This window comes from Dipodomys spectabilis, unplaced genomic scaffold (assembly GCF_019054845.1).
Source record: "Dipodomys spectabilis isolate Male_0828 unplaced genomic scaffold, ASM1905484v1 ptg000030l, whole genome shotgun sequence".
Taxonomy (NCBI): domain Eukaryota; kingdom Metazoa; phylum Chordata; class Mammalia; order Rodentia; family Heteromyidae; genus Dipodomys; species Dipodomys spectabilis.
The window spans coordinates 1,427,803-1,450,671 of NW_024870707.1; the positions used below are offsets into that span (position 1 = coordinate 1,427,803).

A 22,869-nucleotide genomic window follows, 5' to 3' on the forward strand; every position below is an offset into this window, starting at 1 on the left:
GTAGAGATGGTGGCTGTGGAGATGGTAGCTATGGATGTGCAAGAAAGATGTTGCTAGAAATAACATTTTAGCTGTAGATTGAGAGGACTCTGTGGTGGACTGAGGGAGGGATCTTCAAGATGTCTAGGATGCTTCCTAGGTTTCTAGCTGAACAGAATAGTGGATAAAATAGAAGGTAATGATACTGCTAAGAAAATCTGTAGCTGGGCACTGGTGGCTCATGAGATCTGAGGATCAAGGTTCAAAGCCAGCCCAGACAGGAAAACTGGTGAGACTCTTATCTCCCATGAGATACACAAACACACAAGGCAAAAAAAGCTGAAAGTGGAGTTGTAGCTCAAGTAGCAAAGTACTAGCCCAGAGCAAAAATCTCATGGACAGCACTTAAGCCCTGAGTTCAAGCCCCGGGATCAGCGAAAAAAAGAAAAGCTGAGATCCAGTTTGCTTTGTGTCTTCAATGTTACTGCTTATAGTGGAACTCTTCAGCCTTGTTGCTGGAATCTAGACACATGGACCTTAAGAAGGCTCCTGCATCTATCTGCCTCCATCAGCCTGCTCACTGGTCCCTCCTGACCCATGTACAATTCAGCCAAAGCAGCAGCAGGGACACAAGCAAGGCAACCAGGCTGCCTTGCCCCTCTGAGTCTCCTCTCTGCCACAGCACACCAGCTTCAAAGAGGAGCTGGTCTGTCCTTCTTGGCAGTGTGTTGGCTCTGTCCTACTCAGCATCATGGCTGCCTCAAACTTCTCATGAGCCCTAAAAGAAGGATGAAAAGGTTTAGCTGGCCAACTAGAACCACTATGTCAAAATTAAGTGTAACTTGGGGAAACCCAGAGTATAAAAAAGATTCAAGGGCCAGATCTTAATATCCAAACATTGGTTATAAGAGCAATAAGAAAACTAAGCTGAGCTTGGAGTGGTGGTGCACTTCTGTCATGCTAAAACTCAAGAGGCTGGGGCAGGAGGACTGCAAAATCAAGGCCAGCCCAAGCTGCACAGTGAGACCCACTGGTTCCAGGTCCACAAAGTCAAAGAGCTAAAAGTCCTGCCCATGTGTTAGTTGCTCAGGGTTCCTCCATGAATGACAGAGCCATCCTGGAAAGAGCAGCCCTAGAGACTAGCTAGTGACCATCGGAGTCACCAGACCCAATGCCAGGATCACAATGAAGGAAGCGAATAGATGTGCTTAAGTAAAACCATAAAATTTAAAGCAACAGTAACGAAGTCGAGGGGGCTAGTGCTCAAATCAAGACCAGCCTGTGACAGAAAGCTGAGGCTGAGGCCCCATTCTGTGTTAGGGAGGGTACTCGTGTCACTCACATCCCAGAGACATCACAGGAGCACTGGGTTCCAGATTGATGATAAATGAGAAAAGCACGTATTGTCCTCAAAGGCCCCTTCCATGTGTTCCTGAGGAGTTGCTCTCCGCCATGCAGCCCAAAGCCTTTGGCCTTCCACCTATGGGGTAGTTGGCTGTCTGGGGTGTGGAGCAGGCAGAAAGTCTCTGGTTTCTCTCCTCCTGAGGTGCTGGTGGCTCTCTTTTCCTGATAGCCCCTGAGAGCACTCCCTCTTCCTCCAAAATCTGGTGTCTTTGCTAAGCCAAGTCCTCTCTCTTCTCCCTCTCCATCCACATGTCCTTTCTCCTTTTGCCTGCCTGGGTTCTGCTCGGGCTACCAAGAGTGGAGGCAACCACTTGGTCTATGGCGCCACACTTATTCTGATGGAGGGATATGGCGCCCTCCTGTGGCCCTCAGCAGCATTGCTTCCTCCTACCCACACCCAAATTTTCCAGCTGGAACAATCTTTCTTTCTCCCAAGATACACATGAGAAACAGTCAAGGTCCCAAAGTTACAGACAAGGGTAAAGAAAATGAATTAGGCACAGAGGCTTAAGAAATCAAACGTTGTGTTTCTAATCTAGGGTTTTTTGTTCTTTTGGCTGGTTGTAGGTCTTGAACTCTGGGCTTGGGCGCTGTTCCTGCGCTCTTCAGCTCAAGGCAAGCGCTCTACCACTTGAGCCACAGCACCACTTCCAGTTTTCTGGTGGCTTATTGGAGATAAGAGTCTCACGGACTTTCTTGTCCTGGCTGGCTCTGAACAGTGATCCTCAGATCTCAGCCTCCTGAGCAGCTAGGATTACAGGCTTCTATTCTGGGTTTTCATTTTAAAAGCATGACATAACTTGAGGGTAGTGATGGGATGGGAAAGATGAGAGAGAATGATAGAAGGGGTGACATTGGTCAAGGTGCACTTGCACTCATAACCTGAATTTTGGAGTTAAACCCCCTTTGTACAGCTAAAAAATATATTTGAAGTGTGTGTGTGTGTGTGTGTGTGTGTGTGTGTGTGTGTGTGTGTGTGTGTGTGTGATGACTTGGAAGCAATCAGTCTGCAGAGCTGTGTAAACCCCCCAGCTATATGTGTGACTTTGGAAATCTGACTTCTCTGAGACAGATTACTTGCCTTGACATGGAAAAATAATAAGACTCACCTTAAAGTATGCTGTGTACTATGGTTTAATTAATGAAGCTAAATACTTTGTACTGCCTGTCATAGATGGAGACCTCAGAAATGATCCCTGTATTATTATTACAATTTCTCACACCGAGGCCATCTGTGTGGCACAAGTCAAGGGCAGGCACACCACTTGAATTGTGTTCGCCATTAAGTCTCTTCTCCAAGGGTGAGCAATGCTGGCTGTCTCTGGGGTGATCCAGTTTGCCAGTTTGGGGCCCTTCTGACACAGGGAGTGAAGAATTTTTTTAAAAATACACAAGATGGGGGCTGGGAAGGTAGCTCAGTGGTAGAGCACTTAGTTTGCATGCATGAAGCACTGGGTTTAATTCCTCAGCTCACATAAGCAGAAAAAGCAGGAAATGGCACTGTGGCTCAAGTGGCAGAGCGCTAGCCTTGAGCTGAAGAGCTAAAGGACAGAGCCCAGGCCCAGAGTTTAGGCCGCATGACACACACACACACACACACACACAAACCCACAAGACAGCAAGATAGATGTTGGAGGCATGGCTCAGGTGGTAGAGCGCCAGACAGTGAGCAAAAGCATCAGATACTGAGTTTAGGTCCCAGTCTAGCACTTAAAAAATAAAAGCAAAATAAAACTGTCTTAAAGAGAAAAGGAAAGAACCAGTCTGGGGCCCACTTCCACTCCAGTAGAGAACTTTGGCACCCTGCCTGTCACATGGACGGAGCCCAAATACTGCTAATTTCCTTCTCTTCCTGTCCCCCCCCCCCCCCTCAGATGCAGCCCTGGCCTTGGTCTGATCCCTTAACTAGTCAAATGATTTTCCTTCTGTGAGGTGGGTGCCCACTAGGAGGGAACAGAGACAGGGAAGACCCAGCAGAGTGGATAGTGAAGAGGCACGGTGGCCTCCACTTCCTCCTTCTGCCACCTGGGCCCTGGGGTGGAGGTGCCTGTCAACTGTTCAGGCCAATTGGTAGCTTATTAAGTCTCAGTAGCACTTGCCAAGACCCCTTTAAACCTCTTGGCTGTTCTTTTTGTCTTTTCTGATCAGCTGTATTTATTCTGATCTAAATGGTCCTCATTGCAGAATGAAAGGATTTACTGCTTAAGTATATGAAAAGAGATCTTGGCGGAATTACAATTGCATTCTCTCCTTGCCACCCCAGCCCCAGCCCCCTCTGCCCATGTGCTGTTCTACTAGATGGTGCCACTGAGACTGAACTGGGAGCCTTCGTGCACCTGACTCCATTCAGTTTGGAGGCAGAGTCCTCAGCTGATGTCGAAGTGAGGTGACTGGGAGAAGCTTGCTCTTGGGTCCCCTTTTGTCAAATATCCTGCTGCCCCTGCAGGCCCAGGAACATCTCACATGAGCTCCCCTCCCCCCCGCTCTCTCTCTCTCTCTTTCTCTCTCTCTCTCTGTACATACATAACACAATCTCCCATATTCTCTTTCCCCTCAGAATTGTGCTCATGGACGATGCCATGGACTGCTTGATGTCTTTTTCAGATTTCCTTTTCGCCTTCCAGATCCAGTTTTACTATTCAGGTGAGAGGGTTCCAGACCCCTTGCAGCTCCTGTGAAGGACCACACCTCCTTCTTCCTACCAAGTCGTCCTTTGCATCTGTGTGCACACATGGCACACACGGCTCCCTTCCCTACTTCTCTAGAGCTGTATTTTACCACAGGCCACAAGCAGGATACCTCACTTGTAGTGTCAGTCATGAGCTAGTCTGCAGTTTGTCCTCAGCCTCCTAAAGACACTGAAAACCAGCAATGGGCACTGCTGCCTCCAGCTGGCCACACAACCAATCCATTCTACTGATAAGAGCAGTGCCGCATCCAAAGCACTCATTCACTCCTTACTAAGAACCCACTCTGTCCCAAGCATGGCACAGGGACTTTAATCCTTTCACCAGTCCTAAGAAATAGGTCCTTTAAGGAAAAGCTCACAGGGTGAGTAGTCAAAGCCAGGCAGCTCCACAGTGGTGAAGCCCAGACTTGCACAGGAGGCTGACTCCAAAGTCAGTCCTCTTTACCTCTTCCTCAGCTGTTGGTCACATGTATGGCATACTTGCTATCATTCTTGTAACTTTTTTTTTTTTTGGTAGTTGTGGGGCCTGAACTCTGGGCCTGGGTGCTGCCCCTCAGCTCTTCAGCTCAAGGCTAGAGCTCTACCACTTGAGCCAGAGCGCCACTTCCAGCTTTTTCTGCTTAGTGGTGCTGAGGAATCGAACCCAGGGCTTCATGCATGCAAGGCAAGCACTCTACCACTAAACCACCTTCCCAGCCCCCATTCTTGTAACTTTTAATAAGCACACACCAAGCTGGGCACAGTAGTGCACAGCTATAGTCCTAACTACTCAAAACTGAAGCATAAGGATTACTTGAGCCCAGAGGAGGTCAAGGCCAGCCTGGATAACACAGCAAAATCCTATTCAGTATAAAGCACTCCCCAGGTCTGTTCCTCTACTTAATACACTTCCACTCTGCTCTCTCACTTAGACCAGTTGTGTCCTTAAGGAATGGCGTGGAATAAAAGTAGATGAATCAATACAAATGCATTACAAGTTTGCACACAAGCATCAAATAGGATGTGGGGTTTAGAAACTGCTGTGTCCATAAACATACTTGTTTAAGACGGGCTCTTCCAGTAAATAGAAGGCTGTCCTTGGAGCCTGAAGATGGCCTTCCTCCAACTGGCCTCACTCGGGTGCCACATGCTGTTTATTCCATGGCAGCCCAGGGCTGGTCAGGCAGGGGCTGAGCCTGGGGGCTCCGCCCCACTCCTAGCAGCACCAGGCATCTATGTCCCGTTGCTTTGAAGCTTGGGGCCTAGGACAATAACAACCATGTGTGGGAGCACTATTTCCTTTGCTGCCTCCCTGGGCCACCTCTTATAGCAGTCCCAGGACAGGGCGATGAGAAGGGCTAGAGCCATGTATTATCAGTGGCACATCTGTAACAAAATGAGTTGAGAGGATTACTACATCAGTGCTCGCAAGCATTTCCTATTCCTCACTGATACTCCAGCATGCCTTACGAGTCAGTGAGGCAGGTGGCCTCCCAAGATGGGTGTTACAAGGAGAACATGGACATGTTCACTATCTCAACACATAGCTTAGCCAGGTGCCAGTGATTCATGCCTGTAATCCTAGCTAGTCAGGAGGCTGAGATCTAAGGATTGCAGTTTGAAGCCAGTCTCGGCAGGAAAGCCCATGAGACTCCTTCTCCAATTAACTATCAAAAACCTGAAAACTTAGCTGAAAGCTTCACTTCAAGTGGTAGAGTACTAGCCTTGAGCAAAAAAAGCTCAGGGAGAGCACCCAAGCCCTTAGTTCAAGCCTCAGGACCAGCACACATGTGCACGCACACACACAAATAAATTATACCAATACTAGGTGCTGGGTTACTTGTCACTGGTAAGTGAAAATATGTCACTGAGCAAGTGCTACAGAAAATAGAGCACACTGTGACACTATGCAATGGGGAACTCAGTCTGGGAACAGCCGCCCACAGGATGGGAGTTTGAGCTCAATGAGTGACATCTCTCAGGAGGGTGGCAGTCAAACCAGTATAAGAGCTGGTGTAGAGCTGAGCTATTAGAGACAGGAGGACCCAGTGAAGGAAGTACATCCTCCCTGAGCCATACCTCTCACCCCCATGCTACCAGAGTTCCTGGACAGTGTGGCTGCCATCTATCAGGACCTGTTGTCAGGCAAGAACCCCAACACCGTGATCGTGCCAACATCGTCCAGTGGGCAGCACCACCAGCGACCTGCGTTGGGCGAGGCTAGCACGCTGGAGGGAGTGGAGGCATCACTGTTCTACCAGCATCTGGAAAACCTGTGTGACCGGCACAAGTACAGGTGGGAAATGGGCACCCAGAATCCCACCTCAGCCCTGGGAACCACAGGCTGCTGCCCTGGGAACAAGTCTCTAGCAGAGTGTTCAGATTGGTTTGGAGTTCCTGGAGAGTCACCATATAAATTAGCACTGGCCAAGCACTGGTGACTCATACCTATGATCCTACTCACAAGGCTGAGAGCTGAAGATCACTGTTCAAAGCCAGCCTCCGCAGCAAAGGCTGTGAGACTCTTATCTCCAACTAACCACGTAAGAACCAGAAGTAGAACTGTGACTCAAAGTGGTAGAGCACTACCCTTGAGGAAAAAAAAATCACAGGCCCTGAGTTCAAGCCCCATGACCAATGCCCCCCCCCCCAAAAAAGTACCATTTGACCCAAGCAGGTTGTAACTAAAGTGGCCCAAATAGCCACTTAGAAAGGAGTACTTTCACTTGCACAAGAGCAATTGTAGAGACTAGCTCTCCAAGGAACAGATTGGCCTTGAGAAGTACTTGCTATTCTCAACTTTCCCACTGAGCCCTGTGGCTGGTAGAGCTTCCTGAGGGAGGGCTGACTGCCCCATGTGGTACAAAGCTCCCTCTAGGGACAGCTGCCAGCCAAGGAGGCCATCATAGTAGGCCTCCTCTTTTCCTTCCTACACCCCTGTAAACACAGCAAGAAATATACACATGAGCCTCCTCCTGTCTCCCGCCAGGCCCTTGTTCCTGGAGATCTTCTGTGCTCTCATGGCTAGAGGGCTCCTATGGCTGGTCCCTGGGTCTCAGCCTTGGTATCTCCCTAAGCCCGAAAATACGGATGAAAGGATGGCACCCAGACCTGCTAGCCTTTGAATCTGACATCTCTATTCTACCTTCTAGCTGTCCACCCCCAGCACTTGTCAAAGAGATCCTCAGCAGCGTTCAGAGGCTGACTTTCTATGGATTCCTTGTGGCCCTCTCAAAGCATCATGGAATCAATCAAGCCCTAGGTAAGCCAGTTAGCTTCCCCACCATGCTGCTGGCCTCTTGGTAGACATGGGGTAGGAGACATTCTCATTTCCGACTTGACTTCTGTGGGCCAGCCTCTGAGCCCTTGGGAGCTGGCATGTGCACAGCCCAAGACTGTGCCTTGGCAGGCCTCTCACAGTGCTGTGAGGGACAGCCTTCCTGCCCAAGGCCCTGCCCCAACATGAATGAAGCAGCCTCCCACAACTGGGCACAGGTGTGCCCAGCCCCTCCCCAAAGACTCACTGCTTCTGCTGTGGGGAACAGCCCACAGACTGGGCTATTTACCCAGTGGCTCTGGAGATTATATATCAAAGAAACCTGAATCTCATTTAGCCCTTTTAGAAACAGGCAAGGGGTGTCTGGGAGGAGAAAAAAAAAATCTGATTCACCTTAAAAAGAGAAGGGAGGGCTGGGAAGGTGGCTCAGTGGTAGAGTGCTTGCCTTGCATGCATGAGGCTCTGGGTTCGATTCCTCAGCACCACATAAGAACAAAGCCGGAAGTGGCACTGTGGCTCAAGTGGTAGAGCGCTAGCCTTGAGCTGAAGAGCTGAAGGACAGCGCCCAGGCCCAGAGTTCAGGCCCCACAACCGGACCAAAAATAAAATAAAATAAAAAATAAAATAAAGAGAAGGGAAGGGGAAAAAAGTGAACGGATGGATGCCAGTGGCTCATACCCATAATTTTAACTACTCAAGAGGCTGAGATCTGAGGATCACAGAAATCAGCCAGAGCAGGAAGATCCATGAGGCTAATCTCCAATGAACCTTCAAAAAGCCAAAGTGGAGCTGTGGCTCAAGTGATAGAATGCTACCTTGAGAAGAGAATAAAAAAGGGGGGTGGGAGCTGGGTATGTGGCTCAGTGGTAGAGTGCTTGCCTAGCATGCATGAAGCCCTGGGTTCGCTTCCTCAGTGCCACATAAATTGAAAAGGCTGGAAGTGGCACCGTGGCTCTAGTGACCGAGTACTAGTCTTGAGCAAAAGAAGCTCAGGGACAGTGCCCAGGCCCTGAGTTCAAGCCCCAGGACTGACCAAAAAAAAAAAAAAAGTGCAGCTAAGAGGTAGTGCCTAGGCCTTGAATTCAAGCCCCAGTGGAGGAAGGTTGCACTAGCCCAGTTTTCCTGCCTGTCATTTCGTCCTTGTTGTCTGCCCCTCCCCCACTACCCCCCTTGCCTTTACCAAATCTCTCAGAAGAGCTAGCAAGCTGCCACCTGGTGGAGTTTTATTTGTGTCTCCAGACATTCTACTCTTGGACAAAACAGGGAGCATCCCCTCTTCCTTCCAGTTGAGAGATGGAGTCAAGGAAGAAGTTAACACATCAAGTACACATTGTCGTGGGCCAAATGCTCTGCTGACAACTTTGTCTATAATGGTACCCAGTACATCACCTGTCCACATTCTCTGGGAGGTCCATGGGCGCTAACTCCATGCAGATTTGGGCATACATGCCCCCTGGCAGCCTGGTTATTCTGAGTTAGGGACCCCTCAACTAAATGAGGTTGGTAAGTCAAGGTCACCAGCTATTCTAGAACTAAAAAAGGACTAATAAGGAGTTAAGAAACCAAAGGTGAGGGTAAGTGTTCACCTTCACTCCTTCCCCAGCTGTTAAGGACAAGGAAAAGCTAACTAGCAACTAAATTACAGCTTGGACTAACCTCTCCTGTCCTAAGGGTCTCAAAAAAACAAAACAACAACAAAAAAACCTCAGTTCAGTCCTCAGTATTGTACAAAAAAAGAAAAGAAAGCAGCAGCTTAATGATATGCAACAGAAATCTGGAAAAACCCTGGTTGGAGCCAACTGTGGAGGAGTAAATAGCCATTTCCTTTGTCCCCAGGGGAACCCCCCCCAAAAAAATGAGAAGCTCCATGGGAGAGTGAGTTTGAAAATCAATAAGAGCAAAAGAGGCCGTGAAGCACCACCTAGAAAGGTTAGAAACAACGGGACTGGATGAATGCATGCCAGCCATGAGTGAAAAAGCAGAGCAAGAGCACGAAGCCAAAAGTTAAGGCCCAGCTCTGGCAGACAAAAAAACACCTGTCAGATATGTAAACATAACCTCAAATCTTTCTGGAGAATAGCATCTTAAGCTGTTTTCCCTCAACCATTTGCTCATGAGAATCTTCCTATGTGAACTTCAGCTTCCCCTTCCTACCACACTCTTCTTCCCTTTAAACTCTCCATCTGCAGCAAACAAACAAACAAAAAAACCCAAAACAAAACAAAAAAATGCCACAAGATTGTAGTAAGACTTTAGACTGGGGCAGTTTCTTCAGGGCCAAAGGTTGATTTTGGTTTTTTTGAACTTTGAACTGTATCTAAATGTTTCCCTACTTTTGGCCTGGGCCAAACCCCTTGGAACCAATACATGGGACCTCAAGAAGAAAACGTAGCTCAGAGCTCATCTTGGAATAGGATGACACTCTCTGGGGATGTCTCCTTGTCCCCTCTGCTTCCTGCGCCAGGGTAGGTTTTTGGCTGCTAGCAGTCTTCCCCTCATTTGAAATCAGTCCTCTCAGGGTCAACAGAGTAGGCAGACATGAATATAAGGAGCATGAAGGATCTATTGCCTGGTTGAAGAACCCTCAGGTTGTCAGATGCCGCCACCCTCTCCCCCCCCCCCCCCCCCCCGTCCCCAAACACACAACCCTTTCCCATTATCTCCTAGGAGCTTTACCTGACAAGGGAGACCTGATGCATGACCCAGCCATGGATGAGGAGCTGGAACGGCTGTAAGTGTCAAGTTGGGGAAATGCCCCTTTGTGGGAGCCTAACCTCAGTCAGACATGGCTGTGCCCCACTGTGGGTTTTGTGGCACCTGTCTGTAACATCCTGCACTAGTCAAGGAAGGGCTAGGGGAGAAGGGGGAACAACAGAGGCCCAAGGTATCCTGAGTCCATGGGTGATGGCTGTTCAGACACAAGAGGGAACCTGAAGGTTCTAGTTTCTGGACAGGAAGCACCTCACTGCCCTCCAGGTTCTTCCCTTCTTCAGGCTGGTGCAGGTCCCAGGCCTGGTCAATCCGATCACTGCCACTCCAGAGGCCGGCTACCTGCCTTCCCGGACCCCTTCCCGGGTTGGCTCCCCTTGGAGGCCTCTCCATCACCCTCGCAAAGTGGATGCAGAGAGCGATGGCTCCACTGAAGAGACAGATGAGTCTGAGACTTGAGGAATCTGAAGGGCCTTGCTTTCACCCGGTACCTTGCTCTCCCATCCAATCCATGGTACCCCACCTAACCTCCTCTAGCGCCTTGCTGTGCTGCCCTCTGCTGGCAGAAAAGCTGAACAGCCACAGAGGCCTGCCAGTTCAATCATCAGCCAAGCCAAGCAGTGACCTAGCAATTTTATAGCCTGCTCTCTCTGGCACTGTCATCCTTTGGACTTAAGCTGACAGACTATCCTGAGGTCATCTGTCATCACTGGGAAAGGGACTTGCCCTAAGCCTTTTGTTGGCAGTCCCCCTTACCTCTTTTCTCAGCCAGTCTCTGCTAGTCCCTTGATAAGGTTCATCCCTTAACACTTCATATAAGGGAGAACGATAACAAATAGCCTGATTCCATCAAGGATGACACCTGAGAGCAATACTGGGAAGATACCAACTGTGGCCTTCTGCTGGAAAAATCAGTCACTAGTCATGACAGTAGAAAGAAGGGTGGGCAGAAAGTTCACTTGCAAAAGCCTGCTTCAAGTCTCCTGTGTCTAATAGCAAATCTGTGAAATGAATAAAGTCCCTTGTGTCTGCTAAGTGGTGAGTCTAAAGGCCCCAGGCTGAGGGAAGGGAAAGGGGAGGTTGGGGTCTGGGTGCTTTTCTGGAATGATGGGACAACGGGCTTGGTGGACCACTTCAGCCTAGTGAAATCCACTGCTCAGAGGTGTGCACAGCTGGAGTGACTTTCAGAAATAGCCTAGAAGGCTCAAGGCCAGATTCCCATAGATTCTCAAGGCCCTGACCACACTGCATTGTTACTGCATGGCCTCTAGCCAAGGTTTCACTAAAACACTCAAGGGCTAGGGCATGTATGTGAATGCAGCTGTGATGTGAATAGAAATCTGGAAAGACCCTGGTGGAGCCAGGTAGAGGAGTGGCTAGCAGGCTGAGGCCTACAGGTTTCCAAAGACTAGGTGAAGGAAAGGCAGGTGATCTTCAACTTCCTTGAAGGGGAAGAGAATCTTCATAGAAAGAGAAACCCACCCAGAAGCCCCAGCAAAGCAGGCTGCCAGTCGCCACAGGAGGCACACACTTTCCTGAGCTTCTCTGTGCCCAGACGGGCCTCTATGGGCTTGATCCCACGGCTTCCACTTTCCTTTCTAATCCTCAACTTCTGTGGATCTGGGGAAAAAAAGATGTTGCAGAGGCTCCTATAAGGAAAGGGATGGCCCATCCAGAAGGCTCTACACAAACATCTACTCTTCTAGGATTTAACAGGCTCTCATTTAGGTCTGAATACTTAAAATACTTTTTTCAACTCCGAGGAACCTGTCCGAGCTATGCCTGCTGTTGTGGTGAGGAGCAGGCCTGCAAGGATGCTTGCCAGCCCTCAGTCATGATCTCTGCAGCAGAACCGGAGGGCCAACTAACACCAGCTCTTTCCTCCGCGTGCAACAGGGTGGTGAGGTCGAGGCTGCACCGGACCGCACGGCAGCACAGGGGCGAGGAGCCAGGGGACTTTGACTTTCAGAGAAGAGACAAGCTGGAGGCCCTGGAGAGAGTGCCCTCAGCTTCGGCACCAACGCCCAGCCTGTATCGGTGGGAGCCCAGAGAGTGAGCGGGGCCACACTGGGCAGGGAGGCAGCATGGAGAGGACACTGACCCACAGGGCCCCGTGGGGGCTTTATTTTGACACCACTTTGTTTCAATACAAACAGTCCTGAAAGAAAGTTATGTCCCTCTGGGGGAGGGATGGGGAAGAGTGGTTTGTGTTGCCTGGAAGTCCAACCTGCGAACCTCGAGTAGGGGGCCCAGTCTGCTTCCGGCGTGGCAGGGGAAGATGGCACCACGGATGACACAGTGCATGGCTCAGCTGCCAAAGGGTGAGGCTCGCTGCAGGCCCTTCAAGCTCTCATGGATGGGATGCCCTTCAGGCCACCCTCGGCCCAGGATGATGCAGAGGAAGAAAGCTGAGCCCCAGGAACCCGCTGCTGTCTATCGTGCCTTCAGCCTCCCATGCCAGTGACAGACTCACAGCGCCCAGTCGGGACACAGCAGATGACACCCACCCACCATGGCCCCAACCAGGGAAAGAGGGGACAGTCTCAGGCACGGACAAGGATCCATGGCCCACCATTATGGTAGGGAAGTGTTATGAGGCCCCTAGCAAAAGTCAGCTCCACATGAAGCAGATAGATCACTCAGGCCTTCAGGCTGATCCCAAATGAAACTCAGGTGTCGGGTAAGTTTCTAGCCCTTAGTAAGGCCCAAAGGTCTTTCCTTCCCATGTCCTTTTCTGGTACCCAGAAGAGGTTGCTAGTGGCAACAGTTCAGAGCCTCTCCCTGGGGCTGGTACCTAACAGAACCCTTGCTAGGCCTCCCCATCTCTGGAGGACGGAGGCTTCGGCCTCCAGACCACCTAGAAGGATCCTACAGCCTGCAAAAGCATTGTGCCTTCCCTATTAGGGGAAGAACTGTAACCAGAATCAGCCACCCTGAAGGAACCCTCCCCTCCCTGTGCAGCAGGCCAAGTGAGCAGCAGCTGTGAGGCAGGACTGGAAGGACAATAGCATGGGGAGAGGGCGAGGGAATGAAAATAGGGGCTCAATCCATAGGCTGATGATGACCATTTCCCTTGCCCAAGATCCTCCAAAGCCACCCAACTCACACAGCACACACAGAAAGTGACACATCGTAGCTTCCACAAGGCAGGCAGCCCTGGCCTGGGAATCATGGACTTCTTGCTGCTGTCACCACTCCAGGCCTGAGCCGCGGAGCCTGGGGTCAGTAGGAACCATAGCGATCCTGGGAGTAAGGAGAAGAAAAAACGAAGTTAGCCAGACAGGGTGGCTCCAGCCTATAATCCTAGCTGCCTGGAAGTGGAGGTCAAGGGATTATGGCTTGAGGCACCCAGGCAAAGAGTTTTCAAGGCTCCATCTCAATCAATAGGTGGGCATGGGGAAGAACAATGGCTGAGCATCGTGATGGGGATGGGGAAGCACAAGATGAAGGACTGCTGCCTTGGCCAGCCTGGGCATAAAGCAAGAGTCTGCCTTCAAGGTAACCGGTGAATGTAAAAAGGACCTAGAAGTATACAGCTCAAGTGTAAAGTGCCTGCCTAGCAAGTGCAGGGCCCTCCTCAATGGAACCTTGCTGCAGAAGTGGAGCAGCAGAGGGCTGGGTGCCCACAGAGTACATGGGGAGTGCTGGGGCAAGGGGTGGCACACAGCACTCATGGAAGCTAAGAGGGAGAAGAAAGCCATGGAAAGTCAGTACAGAAGGGAGAGGTCCAGCCCTGTTTAGGGCTGAAAGAAAGCTGCTTCTCAAAGGAAAGCAAATGCTCTCAGTGGCTACCCAGGACTAGTATATGAAAGAGCACTACTGCTTAGGCCTCTTTCACAGGTGCAGCAACCCAGTCTTACCTGCAAAGAATTCATCACACCATTGGCCAGCACAGCCATCTTGCCAGCCACAGACTTGACACCCTGCTTAAACTGGGCGATGTCAGCTGTAGGAAGCACATTCCCCAGAGATACACTTCCTGTGAAATCAAGGGGATAGGTGATCCAGAGCCCTGCAGGAAGCCCTTCCCAGTCTATAGGGCCCCTCCAGCTGGCTAACAGCCCATGCAGAGTGCCTACCACCCCATCAAGGTCCCACCTCCTCCATGAGCTCCATCCATGTCCCCGAAGAGGTCTGAAGAGCTGATGGCGCTGCTGCCCGAGAGCTGCTGTAGCCGAGACCTGGCTTCATACTGCATTGAAAAAACAGCAAGACTTTAAGATGCTTTGGCCAATGACACAAGAACTCCTAACATCCAAAGCAGAGGCAGGGAAGCTCTTGTTTCTCTGCTGCTGCCAGAAACACAACTCTACTCACCTCAGAATCTACCTCTCGCCCAAAGAACATGTCAGATGAAATGGCTTTAGCTCCTGCGAATTTCTGACGAGCTTCACTGGACTCGAGGCCTGAACTCCGACTCTCCACTTCTCTCCGGTTTGTGGCTCTGAGGGACAGATGTGAAGGAGCAGAGTAGAGACACACACAAAAAAGACCAACAGCCTTCTGGCCATGCTTGCCATGCCCTATTTTGTCTGTGGTTCTGACTCTCAAGGGCCCTCTCTTCAATACACTAAAGCCAAGGCATAAAGAGTACAAGTTACACTACACAGACCTGTAGAATATGAAGGGCCCTGGGTTTCAGCCCCAAACCACTAGTTTCATCAAGGTCAAAAAGGCCATATTACCTTGCTGCTACCTTACCCCTAGACACTTACTCTTCCTTGCAATGGGGTGACCACATGGTTTAGTTTGCCTGGGCTTATACCTAGACTCTTGTGCCATGATTACTATTAGTACTCCCTCCAATATCAGGAGCATCTAAATGTGGGTGAAAAGGTACATGGCCACTCCTGTTCTAGTACAGGCTCTGGGCTAGGATTTCTGCATTATATTTAATCCTTTCAACAACCCTGGGTTTATTTATATCACCATTTTACAAATGGATGGTCTGAAAATAATTTACCAACAAAACACTGTCCACATTAAGATGGAATAAGGTTTAAAAAAAATCGGGGGGAAGGAAGGGCTGGAAGTATAGCTTATTGGCAGAGCATGTGCTGGTGTCTAGAATGTGCAAGGCTCTAGGCTCGATCCCCAGCACTACAATTAAACAGTAAGATGAAGACTAGAGGCACAGAGCCTTTCAAGGGAAGTCAGGACTGAAGTGAAAAGCAGGACCCTCCCACCATAGAAATAGATCCCAAGCTAAAGAGGCTGCCAAACTCTGTGATAAGTCACAGTTTAAGTCAAGTAGGATTACTGAACTGGCCAATGAAGCAGCCACTTACCACTGTGGCTACTTATATTCAGTTCTTCAGCCACACTAGCATTTTCAGGGCCCCTCAATGGTCACCTAGCTAGGGATCACTATATTGTATAGACACAAAACACTGTCATCACCACAAAAGTTCTACAGGACAGGGCTGACCTAGACCACTGTACCTTTCAGAAACAGGCCGGATGCTCGAGATCGTCACTTCTGGCTCCTTTTCCTCTACTCGGTCCACACCCCAAGCTCCATCTGTATCCCAGCGGGAACCAAAAGTTTCCCCCAAGGAAAAGGGGTTGTCCTTGTACCTAAAGAGACAGCAAAATGGCTCAGAGAATCCTGAGGAGAAGAACAAAGAAGCCAAGCCTAAGCCCCAATAATAGTCTTACTTTGGAGGTCCAGAGGCAAAAGTTCCAACATCATCAAACAAGTCTAGCTGAGAGCGGGAGGACTTTGCACTCACGGGTGTTTCCTGCTCAATCACCTGCATCTCAGACAGCACCGAGTGGGAAACAGAGCTGTGTAGGAGAATAGAGCTGATGTGAGGCTGGAGGTAAGAATCTGAGTCACTGCACAAGAGCAGCCATCTGGTACCTTGGACATCATCCAGAGCCTGCTCTCCGCCTGTGCATAGCATTAGAACACGTCCAGCAGAGGGATGGGGCACTGTGTGTGTGGTGACCTGGGGAGCATATCTTGGAAGTGTCAAAAACATCAGCTTTGTTTTTCCAACAGAGCTTCCTGGACTGTGGTCTGCTGGTAGTTAACATTTTAACAACACTGCATATCAAATAAGAGTGTTCTCTTTCTACCTCTATTTATGTATCTAACTGTGCATTCCTAACACCAGCTCCCAGCCTTGCTACACATAAACCATATCCTTCCCTGAGACAGGGAACGAAGGAGAGCATGAAAAATTCCCAGAACAGGGAAATGCAAGGATGCTACTATTCCTCTTTAATAAAAGAATAAAAAAGAAAGGAGAGCCGGGCGTTGGTGGCTCACACCTATAATCCTAGCTACTCAGGAGGCTGAGATCTGAGGGTCACAGTTCAAAACCAGCCCAGGGCAGGAAAGTCTGTGAGACTCTTATCTCCAATAAACCACTAGAAAACTGGAAGTGGCGCTGTGGCTCAAGTGGTAGAGCGATCACCTTGAGCTGAAGAACTGAGGGACAGCACCCAGGCCCACAGTTGAAGCCCCATGACCGAGCAAAAAAAAAGGAGAAACAAGAGAACATTTCCTAGCATATCATTTAGCTCAGGCACTATTTCGGTCTGCTGGTGTTCCCAGGAAGTAGGTGTGGGCAGTCAGTTCAACTCTTGATACCTGAGTCTTCTATAAGGCTTAAAGGCACTTTCGGGATTAATTTGATTCTAATAACTTCATTAGAAAAGCTGCTTTGCTGGCACCGGTAGCTCACACCTGTAATCCTAGCTACTCAGGAGGCTGAGATTTGGGAATCACAGCCAGCCCAAGCTGGAAAGTCCATGAGACTCTAATCTCCAATTAACCAGCAAAAAAGCCAGAAGTGGAGCTGTGAACTCAAGTGTAGAGTACTAACCTTGAGCAAAAAAGTTCAGAGTACCCAGGCCCTGAGTTCAAGCCCTAGGACTGGCACAAAAAAAGAAAAAGAAAAAAAACAAAACACAAAACTTCCTGGCAAGTATGAGGCTCTACAATCCAGGACCACCACAAACAAGGAAAACAGAGGAAGGAGGAAGGGAGAGATGGTAAAATATTTTAAAACTGGATTTTAAATAGGTTAGCTGAATTTAAGTAATATTTTTGCACTGTAAGAAAAAAAAGAAAAACAGCCAGGTATGGAGGCATATACTTGTAATCCCAGCACTGAGGAGGCTGAGGTAGAACAATAACAAATTGGAGGCCAGCCTTGGCTATACAGACCCTGCCAAAAAACAAAAAACAGGTTCTTTAATCCAGTCATTCCTCTATGAATGTAACAGGGAAGAGGACCTCAGTCCCTTTCCAGGATTAAAATTGTTTTGCTGATTGCTACAAATATACTAGTGACAATACCCAGCCAGTCTATGTTCTTTCAGAGAAGTACAGTACAATGACTATGGAAGTGGTGCTGTGACTCAAGTGGTAGAGCGGTAGCCTTGAGCAATAAAGCTCAGGGACAGCGCCCAGGCAAGTTCAAGCCCCAGATTTAGCAAAAATAAGTAAATAAATAGTCTCACCACTTGTGCCCTTCACACTAGTCTCTAGAATGTACAGGAATAAGGAATAATGTGATCCTAATTGCTCACGAAACCAGTACTTCTAGACCACATACCTACTGGATACCAAGCCAAGCCCCAAACACTAAAACAGGGGATTCTGAATTGCTCTCAAGACCCTAAAACAATGGCAGTTTCCTGCCACACTCAGGGCTATCTCACCTTCTGGCTACCAAGCCCATGCCCAGTCTCTCTGCCTGCTCACGTTTCTTCCCTTCAAGATTCTGTAGCTTTTTCTCTTCCTTCTTGCGATCAATCTGAAGTTCCTGGTAGGCCAGACGCATGGAGGCAACCCTGGAGGGAATTAACAGTCAGAAGGTGGCATCCAGGTTACTACCTACCCCCACTCAAGCCAGCAAACACGCACATAGACTCTTCCGCCTGCTTCTTGGCATCAGCTGCTTGCTGCTCACGGAGCTTCTCTGCCACCTGGGCCTGCCGTTCAATCTCAGTGAAGCTCTGGTTGCTCACCTTCTGGGCCCCTAGGCCTTTCTTGGCACCCAGCTGGAGAGAGAACCACGTGATATGGGACCTTGCCAGCCAGTTTCCTCTCCCACACAAGGAAGGATCCTTCTTAATGTTTAGGGTCAGAAACAGAAGCCTAATGAGTATGGCTAAAAGAATTTGATCTACTGAAGCTGGAGCTGGGGATGACATGCTTCACAAACCCCACAAAGGCTGCAGAGAATGAGGACAACAGTTAATGCTCACCAAAGCCTGCTGTGAGCCAAGAACTCTAAGTCCTAGATGTATTCAGCCTCATCAACTGCCCCCAGAACCCTGAAGATACACATCTTTAAATCCTCCTCACAGACAAGGTCAGACAAGTGCCGCTGCAGAAGTCATATAGTCAGCATGTGGTTAGGTCAGCAGGTAAACCCAGGTCCACATGAGCTCCTAACCACTTTACCATACTGCCTCTGCCCACTTACCCCTTTCTTAGCAGCAGCGGGCTTCTTCTTGCCAATGATGGAGCTTTTCAGTTCTGTGTGGGAAAGAGGGTGGGCATGAGGACAAAGGAAGGTCGGAGGCAGCAGCTCAGTCCACACCATGCAGCTTCAGGGCAAGAGCATCCAAGAACAACTTCAGGCAGAGGAAGGCAAAGCTGCCATGAGTTCTAACCAAGGGTATCCAGGCCAAAGACACACAGGGTTAGGGGAGCCTCCTAACTCCCAGCAGGTTGCAACAGTAACCTAGACCTGAAGAACCAAAGACAAAGTCCCAGAACCAAAGTGAAAACTGTTAGGCAGGCAGGTGCTAAACACTAGCCTCAGCTTTTGAGCAGGGAGCTGGCTCCCCAAGCAGCTGCCGGTTACCTCTGGCAGGAGGAGCCCCTTTAGCTGACAGATACATGGATCCTGGAGGAAAAACAGACTTGTAGCTAACATGAGGCCCTCCCCAGAACCTTTATACAGCTCCTAAGCTCAGAGAGCCTGCTTCAAAACAAGCTATGCCAGTCTTCTCATGGGATCACTACTCGGATAGTTACTCTGCTGGCTTCCTGCCCCAACCCCCAAGAGTCAACAGAACAAACCAAGGTCGGTGAAAGGACTGTTTACCTTAACCAAGTCTGAAGGCCACTAAACAAAGAATATGGGCCCACGACCGGACCCAAAAAAAAAAGAAAGAAAGAATATGAAAGCACTAATGGACAGGCCAGGGACTAGCTTTGAAAGGACAATGTCTCCTCGAGCCATCAGCAACTCAGAGCTGTCCCCACACCTCATGAAACAGAACTGACAAGCCAGCCCTGCCTGACAACAAGGACAAGGACCTGGTCCCATGCTCTCCTCCCCACACTTTTGATAGACCGGGTTCCACATCCAGGTTTGTCAGCTCAAAGGGTCTGGCTCTGAAGTCAATTACAGTCACCACCCCAGAGAGATCAGATGCTGTCTCCTCTGACCTCAGTCCACATGACCCAGGCAGCAGAGATCTAGAAAGAACACATGGGGCCCACCTTCTCCCAACCACCACACGCCCACTAGCTAACATACTGACCCAGAGAGGCTTTAGGGGAGGTTCCCAGGAGGTCGGTGTTGGGGCCAAGCTCAGGCTCTGTGGATGAAATGACAGAAGTTAAGTATAAGGCTCCCAGAATCCTGCAACTTCTCCTTAAAGGAAATAATAGGACAAGAGTCACTGGGTTTCTTCAGATTGCCACCCAAAGACACATCCCCACCACTTCCTCCAAGAACCATAATGAACCCCATTCCACCCAAGGTTACAGAAAGACACCCTCCCCACCCCAACACACGCAAGCATCCCCTTCTTAGCACTGAATCCTTATCCAAGGCCAGGACACTTGGTTGGAATGTTGGCTGAACTCACGTGCCAGACCACTGCTCTCTGCAGACGGGGCTGGCTGCTGCATCCCTGAAGGCTCAGTGGCTGGTGCATCCCAGGAAGGAGGCTGCAAAGGTGGCCAGAAGCCTCAGTGAGCCATTCCTGCTAGCAAGAAGCACCAAACACCAGCAAGTACCTTGTGAATATGAAACCCTACTCCTAGCCATGCGGAAAGAGCCTAGAAGTTAGCAGGTAAAACTACAGTCGCTACTTACCAGGAAATGAACATACAGCAAACCAGCCCACTGTCACCACACCCCAGGTGTTTATAGCCTGAGACCATTCCCCTAATTGAAAAATCTGCTAACAAACTCTCAGGTACTCACTATGCACCAAGTCTTAGGGCTGCTCATGTACAAATACATTTACTCACAATGAGCCCTATGAGAAAGCTATGTCTCCATAGTAGAAACTGAGGTTTTGACATATTAAATGACTTGGCTACATCAAAGAAATGCCAAGTCAAAGAGGGATTTGACACTGAGTGCCAAGAGAGTAGCTTTTCTCACAGAGGTGGGTCACAGGGATGGAATTTTCTTTTTTCCCTAATTACAGTGCCCTTCTGGGATATCTAGAAAATGTTGTCTGGGGCCCCTGAGATCTCCTCAACTGTTAAGAAGCTGCTTCTCGCTCTACTAGCCCACTGCTCAGGAGTTCATTTCTAAGGCACCCCTACATAGAGAAAAAACAGCTGGTCCTACTCAATAGGAAACAGTTATCAACTCAGTGGGCCTCAGATGTCCTGAGACATCACACCTAGGCAAAGGGACATGATCACAGAAGGCTAGGGCTGCCAGGTAAAATACCCCTTTGTAGGCACTCACCTGAGTGTGTTCTGTGAAGAAATCAGAGTCCTTCTTCTCTGGAGAATGACTAGGAGCACTGCTCAGATTGTCTATCCAAAGCTGGTAGGAGGAAGATACCATGAAACACAAAACTCCGAAGACTGCCCCTCACACACACAAGCCTATGTCACTGCCCAGGTCCAAAACAGGCACTTACATCGGTACCATGCCTAGCCAAGGCAGCACTCCCCAGCTGCCTGATTTTCTCCCGGTACATCTGTGCAGCTCGGCTATTATATTTGGTATTGGCATCATTAGCTGTGCAACCATGTTGGCGAAAAAAAGCTGTCTGAAGAGCAAAGGAAAGAAGAGTGCGATTTGGTTAAATTTTACCAGAGTAAAAAATGTATTGTGTATGATAACCCTCAATAACAGATTATACAGAATGACACATTACTGACAGCACCAGTTTTGCAGACAATTCTGCCAAACTTCTTGCAAAAAACACCATGCCACTTCCTATCCCAGAGATGACGAGGAATGGAACCCAGGCCTCAACCTTACCCAAGGTAAGGTTGTACCCATCATCCTTCCAAGTATCAGGAAAAACCTCAATGACTGTGGAGGCCCCAAGGCCCTTGGCCTTTTCTCAAGAATATCTGCTCGGCTTACTTTGAATTTCCTTTGAGAAAAGCTGTGACATTTAGAAAACAGTGTATACAATAGTGGTGTTATAGACCATATAATCTTCCAAACAGAGAAACTGAGAGAATCCTCAAGAAAATCACAGCAAAGTGAGTATCCAGGGTCTTGCACAAAAAAAAAAAAAAAAAAAATGGGATGGGGTTAGGTAAGAGGAGCCTTACCGCATTAGCATTGCCGCCAACCTGCATACACCTCAGCTGCAACCAGCTCCAGTTTGAATCCAACTCTGTGGACCTGTGTACAAGGGCTGTGTGTCATCTAACAGCCGATACCAGGAGTAAGCATATGCTTTCCCTGGCAGGCCCACACCTGTCATTTAGCCTGGGGCTGCTGTAGGTGTCCAGGAAACATTAATCAGTCACTGCCCCATTTCCTCCACTCTACCCTGCGCTTGAAAGTTTTGTTCTTCATTCACCTTCTCCAAAGGGTACTAATTATTTCCCCAGATGTGAAAAAGGTCACATTCTTAGGCAGACGAAATCAGATTTGTCTTTTCCCTTGAGGATGGTCACATTCCCACTGGAGACCAATTCAGCCCCACCTCTCTAGCAGGGTCAATGCAGCTAACTTTCCCCCTAAATTCAGCTTCAAGTTTGATCTTGAAGAAAATAATTTTTCTACTGGTAGAGACAGCAAAGGGCCCACACAGGCAGGTCCTTCCCACAGAACCTACCAAATCCCCGGCTCGGAGGTTTCCAAACACCCGATTCAGCGCGGTCCAGGCCGAGGCGCTGCCCTGGCCTGCTGACCACACAGGCCCGGCGTCAACCCAGCCGTGCGCGGAGAGCTCACCTGATAAAGCTGAGGTGGACGCCCAGGGAGCGGTGCACCCCGGAGCAGTCAATGCACAAGAAAACACCGTACGTGATGCTGGCCCAACTCGGACTCTTGGCGCCGCAGTCAAAACAGGCCTGAAGGGAAGAGGCGACAGGCGAACGGTCAGCTGCCCGATTCCAGGCCCGGCGCTGAGACTCCCCCCGGAAAGCCGCCTATCTCCGCCCTTCTTTCTCCCTCCCTCGAAACCCAGAGGGGCAGGAGGCTTCACCCCAGCCGCGCCAGGCCCCGCGCCCCACCCCTCCTAGCACCTTGTTGGTTGGAATTGCGCGTAGCCTCTTAAAAAGAGTCTGGATTTCGGTCTTGCTCGGCTCCGCCGCCATTTTCTCTCCTTCCCAGACACAACCGCGACCGATGGGTCCTGCCGCGGGCCAATCCGCGGAGGGGAAGGCGGGCTAATCTGACCCGCCTCCGCAGTACCCAGGCCAGCCGAGGGGCGGGGTGAGCCGACCAGATCTGGACCAATGAGCAGCGGGCGCAACACGGGATGACGTTAAAAGCCGGGAGCTCCACAATGGCCGTGAGCGTACACGCCCCGCCTCGCAGAGCCAATCAGCAGCCGAGGCCGGCGCTGGCTCGAGCCAATGAACAGCCACGGCCGACGACGGCGCGTGGGCCAGGCCAAACTTTCTCACGTGCGCCACCCAGAC

General features: G+C 49.8%; 2 protein-coding genes across 3 annotated transcripts in view; one reads left to right on the top strand and one right to left on the bottom strand.

The window, feature by feature from the left end:
* The window catches only part of CUNH11orf49 (chromosome unknown C11orf49 homolog), a 167,291-nt gene extending 154,697 nt beyond the window's left edge, over positions 1–12,594 (top strand). Inside the window, exons 5-9 of one of the 2 annotated variants that reach the window (XM_042676599.1) lie at positions 3,941–4,026; positions 6,152–6,347; positions 7,204–7,313; positions 9,996–10,059; positions 11,934–12,594. In XM_042676599.1, coding sequence (XP_042532533.1) covers positions 3,941–4,026; positions 6,152–6,347; positions 7,204–7,313; positions 9,996–10,059; positions 11,934–12,093 — 616 coding nt within the window. In that variant the 3' untranslated portion in view covers positions 12,094–12,594. Of the gene's footprint in view, positions 1–3,940; positions 4,027–6,151; positions 6,348–7,203; positions 7,314–9,995; positions 10,060–10,321; positions 11,073–11,933 lie in introns of those variants that run through there. The other variant, XM_042676598.1, reaches the window with a different exon arrangement.
* Positions 12,135–22,593, bottom strand: Arfgap2 (ADP ribosylation factor GTPase activating protein 2). Its single transcript, XM_042676593.1, has 16 exons — positions 22,471–22,593; positions 22,178–22,296; positions 21,547–21,619; positions 20,898–21,029; positions 20,720–20,800; positions 19,881–19,962; positions 19,551–19,607; positions 18,482–18,534; positions 17,917–18,053; positions 17,712–17,843; positions 15,696–15,824; positions 15,480–15,614; positions 14,355–14,481; positions 14,136–14,229; positions 13,898–14,016; positions 12,135–13,280 (listed from the first exon to the last, which is right to left on the bottom strand). The coding sequence occupies exons 1-16, from the start codon at positions 22,540–22,542 to the stop codon at positions 13,260–13,262; spliced, it is 1,563 nt and encodes a 520-aa protein (XP_042532527.1). The 5' UTR covers positions 22,543–22,593; the 3' UTR covers positions 12,135–13,259.
* Between the last annotated feature and the right edge of the window lie 276 nt (positions 22,594–22,869).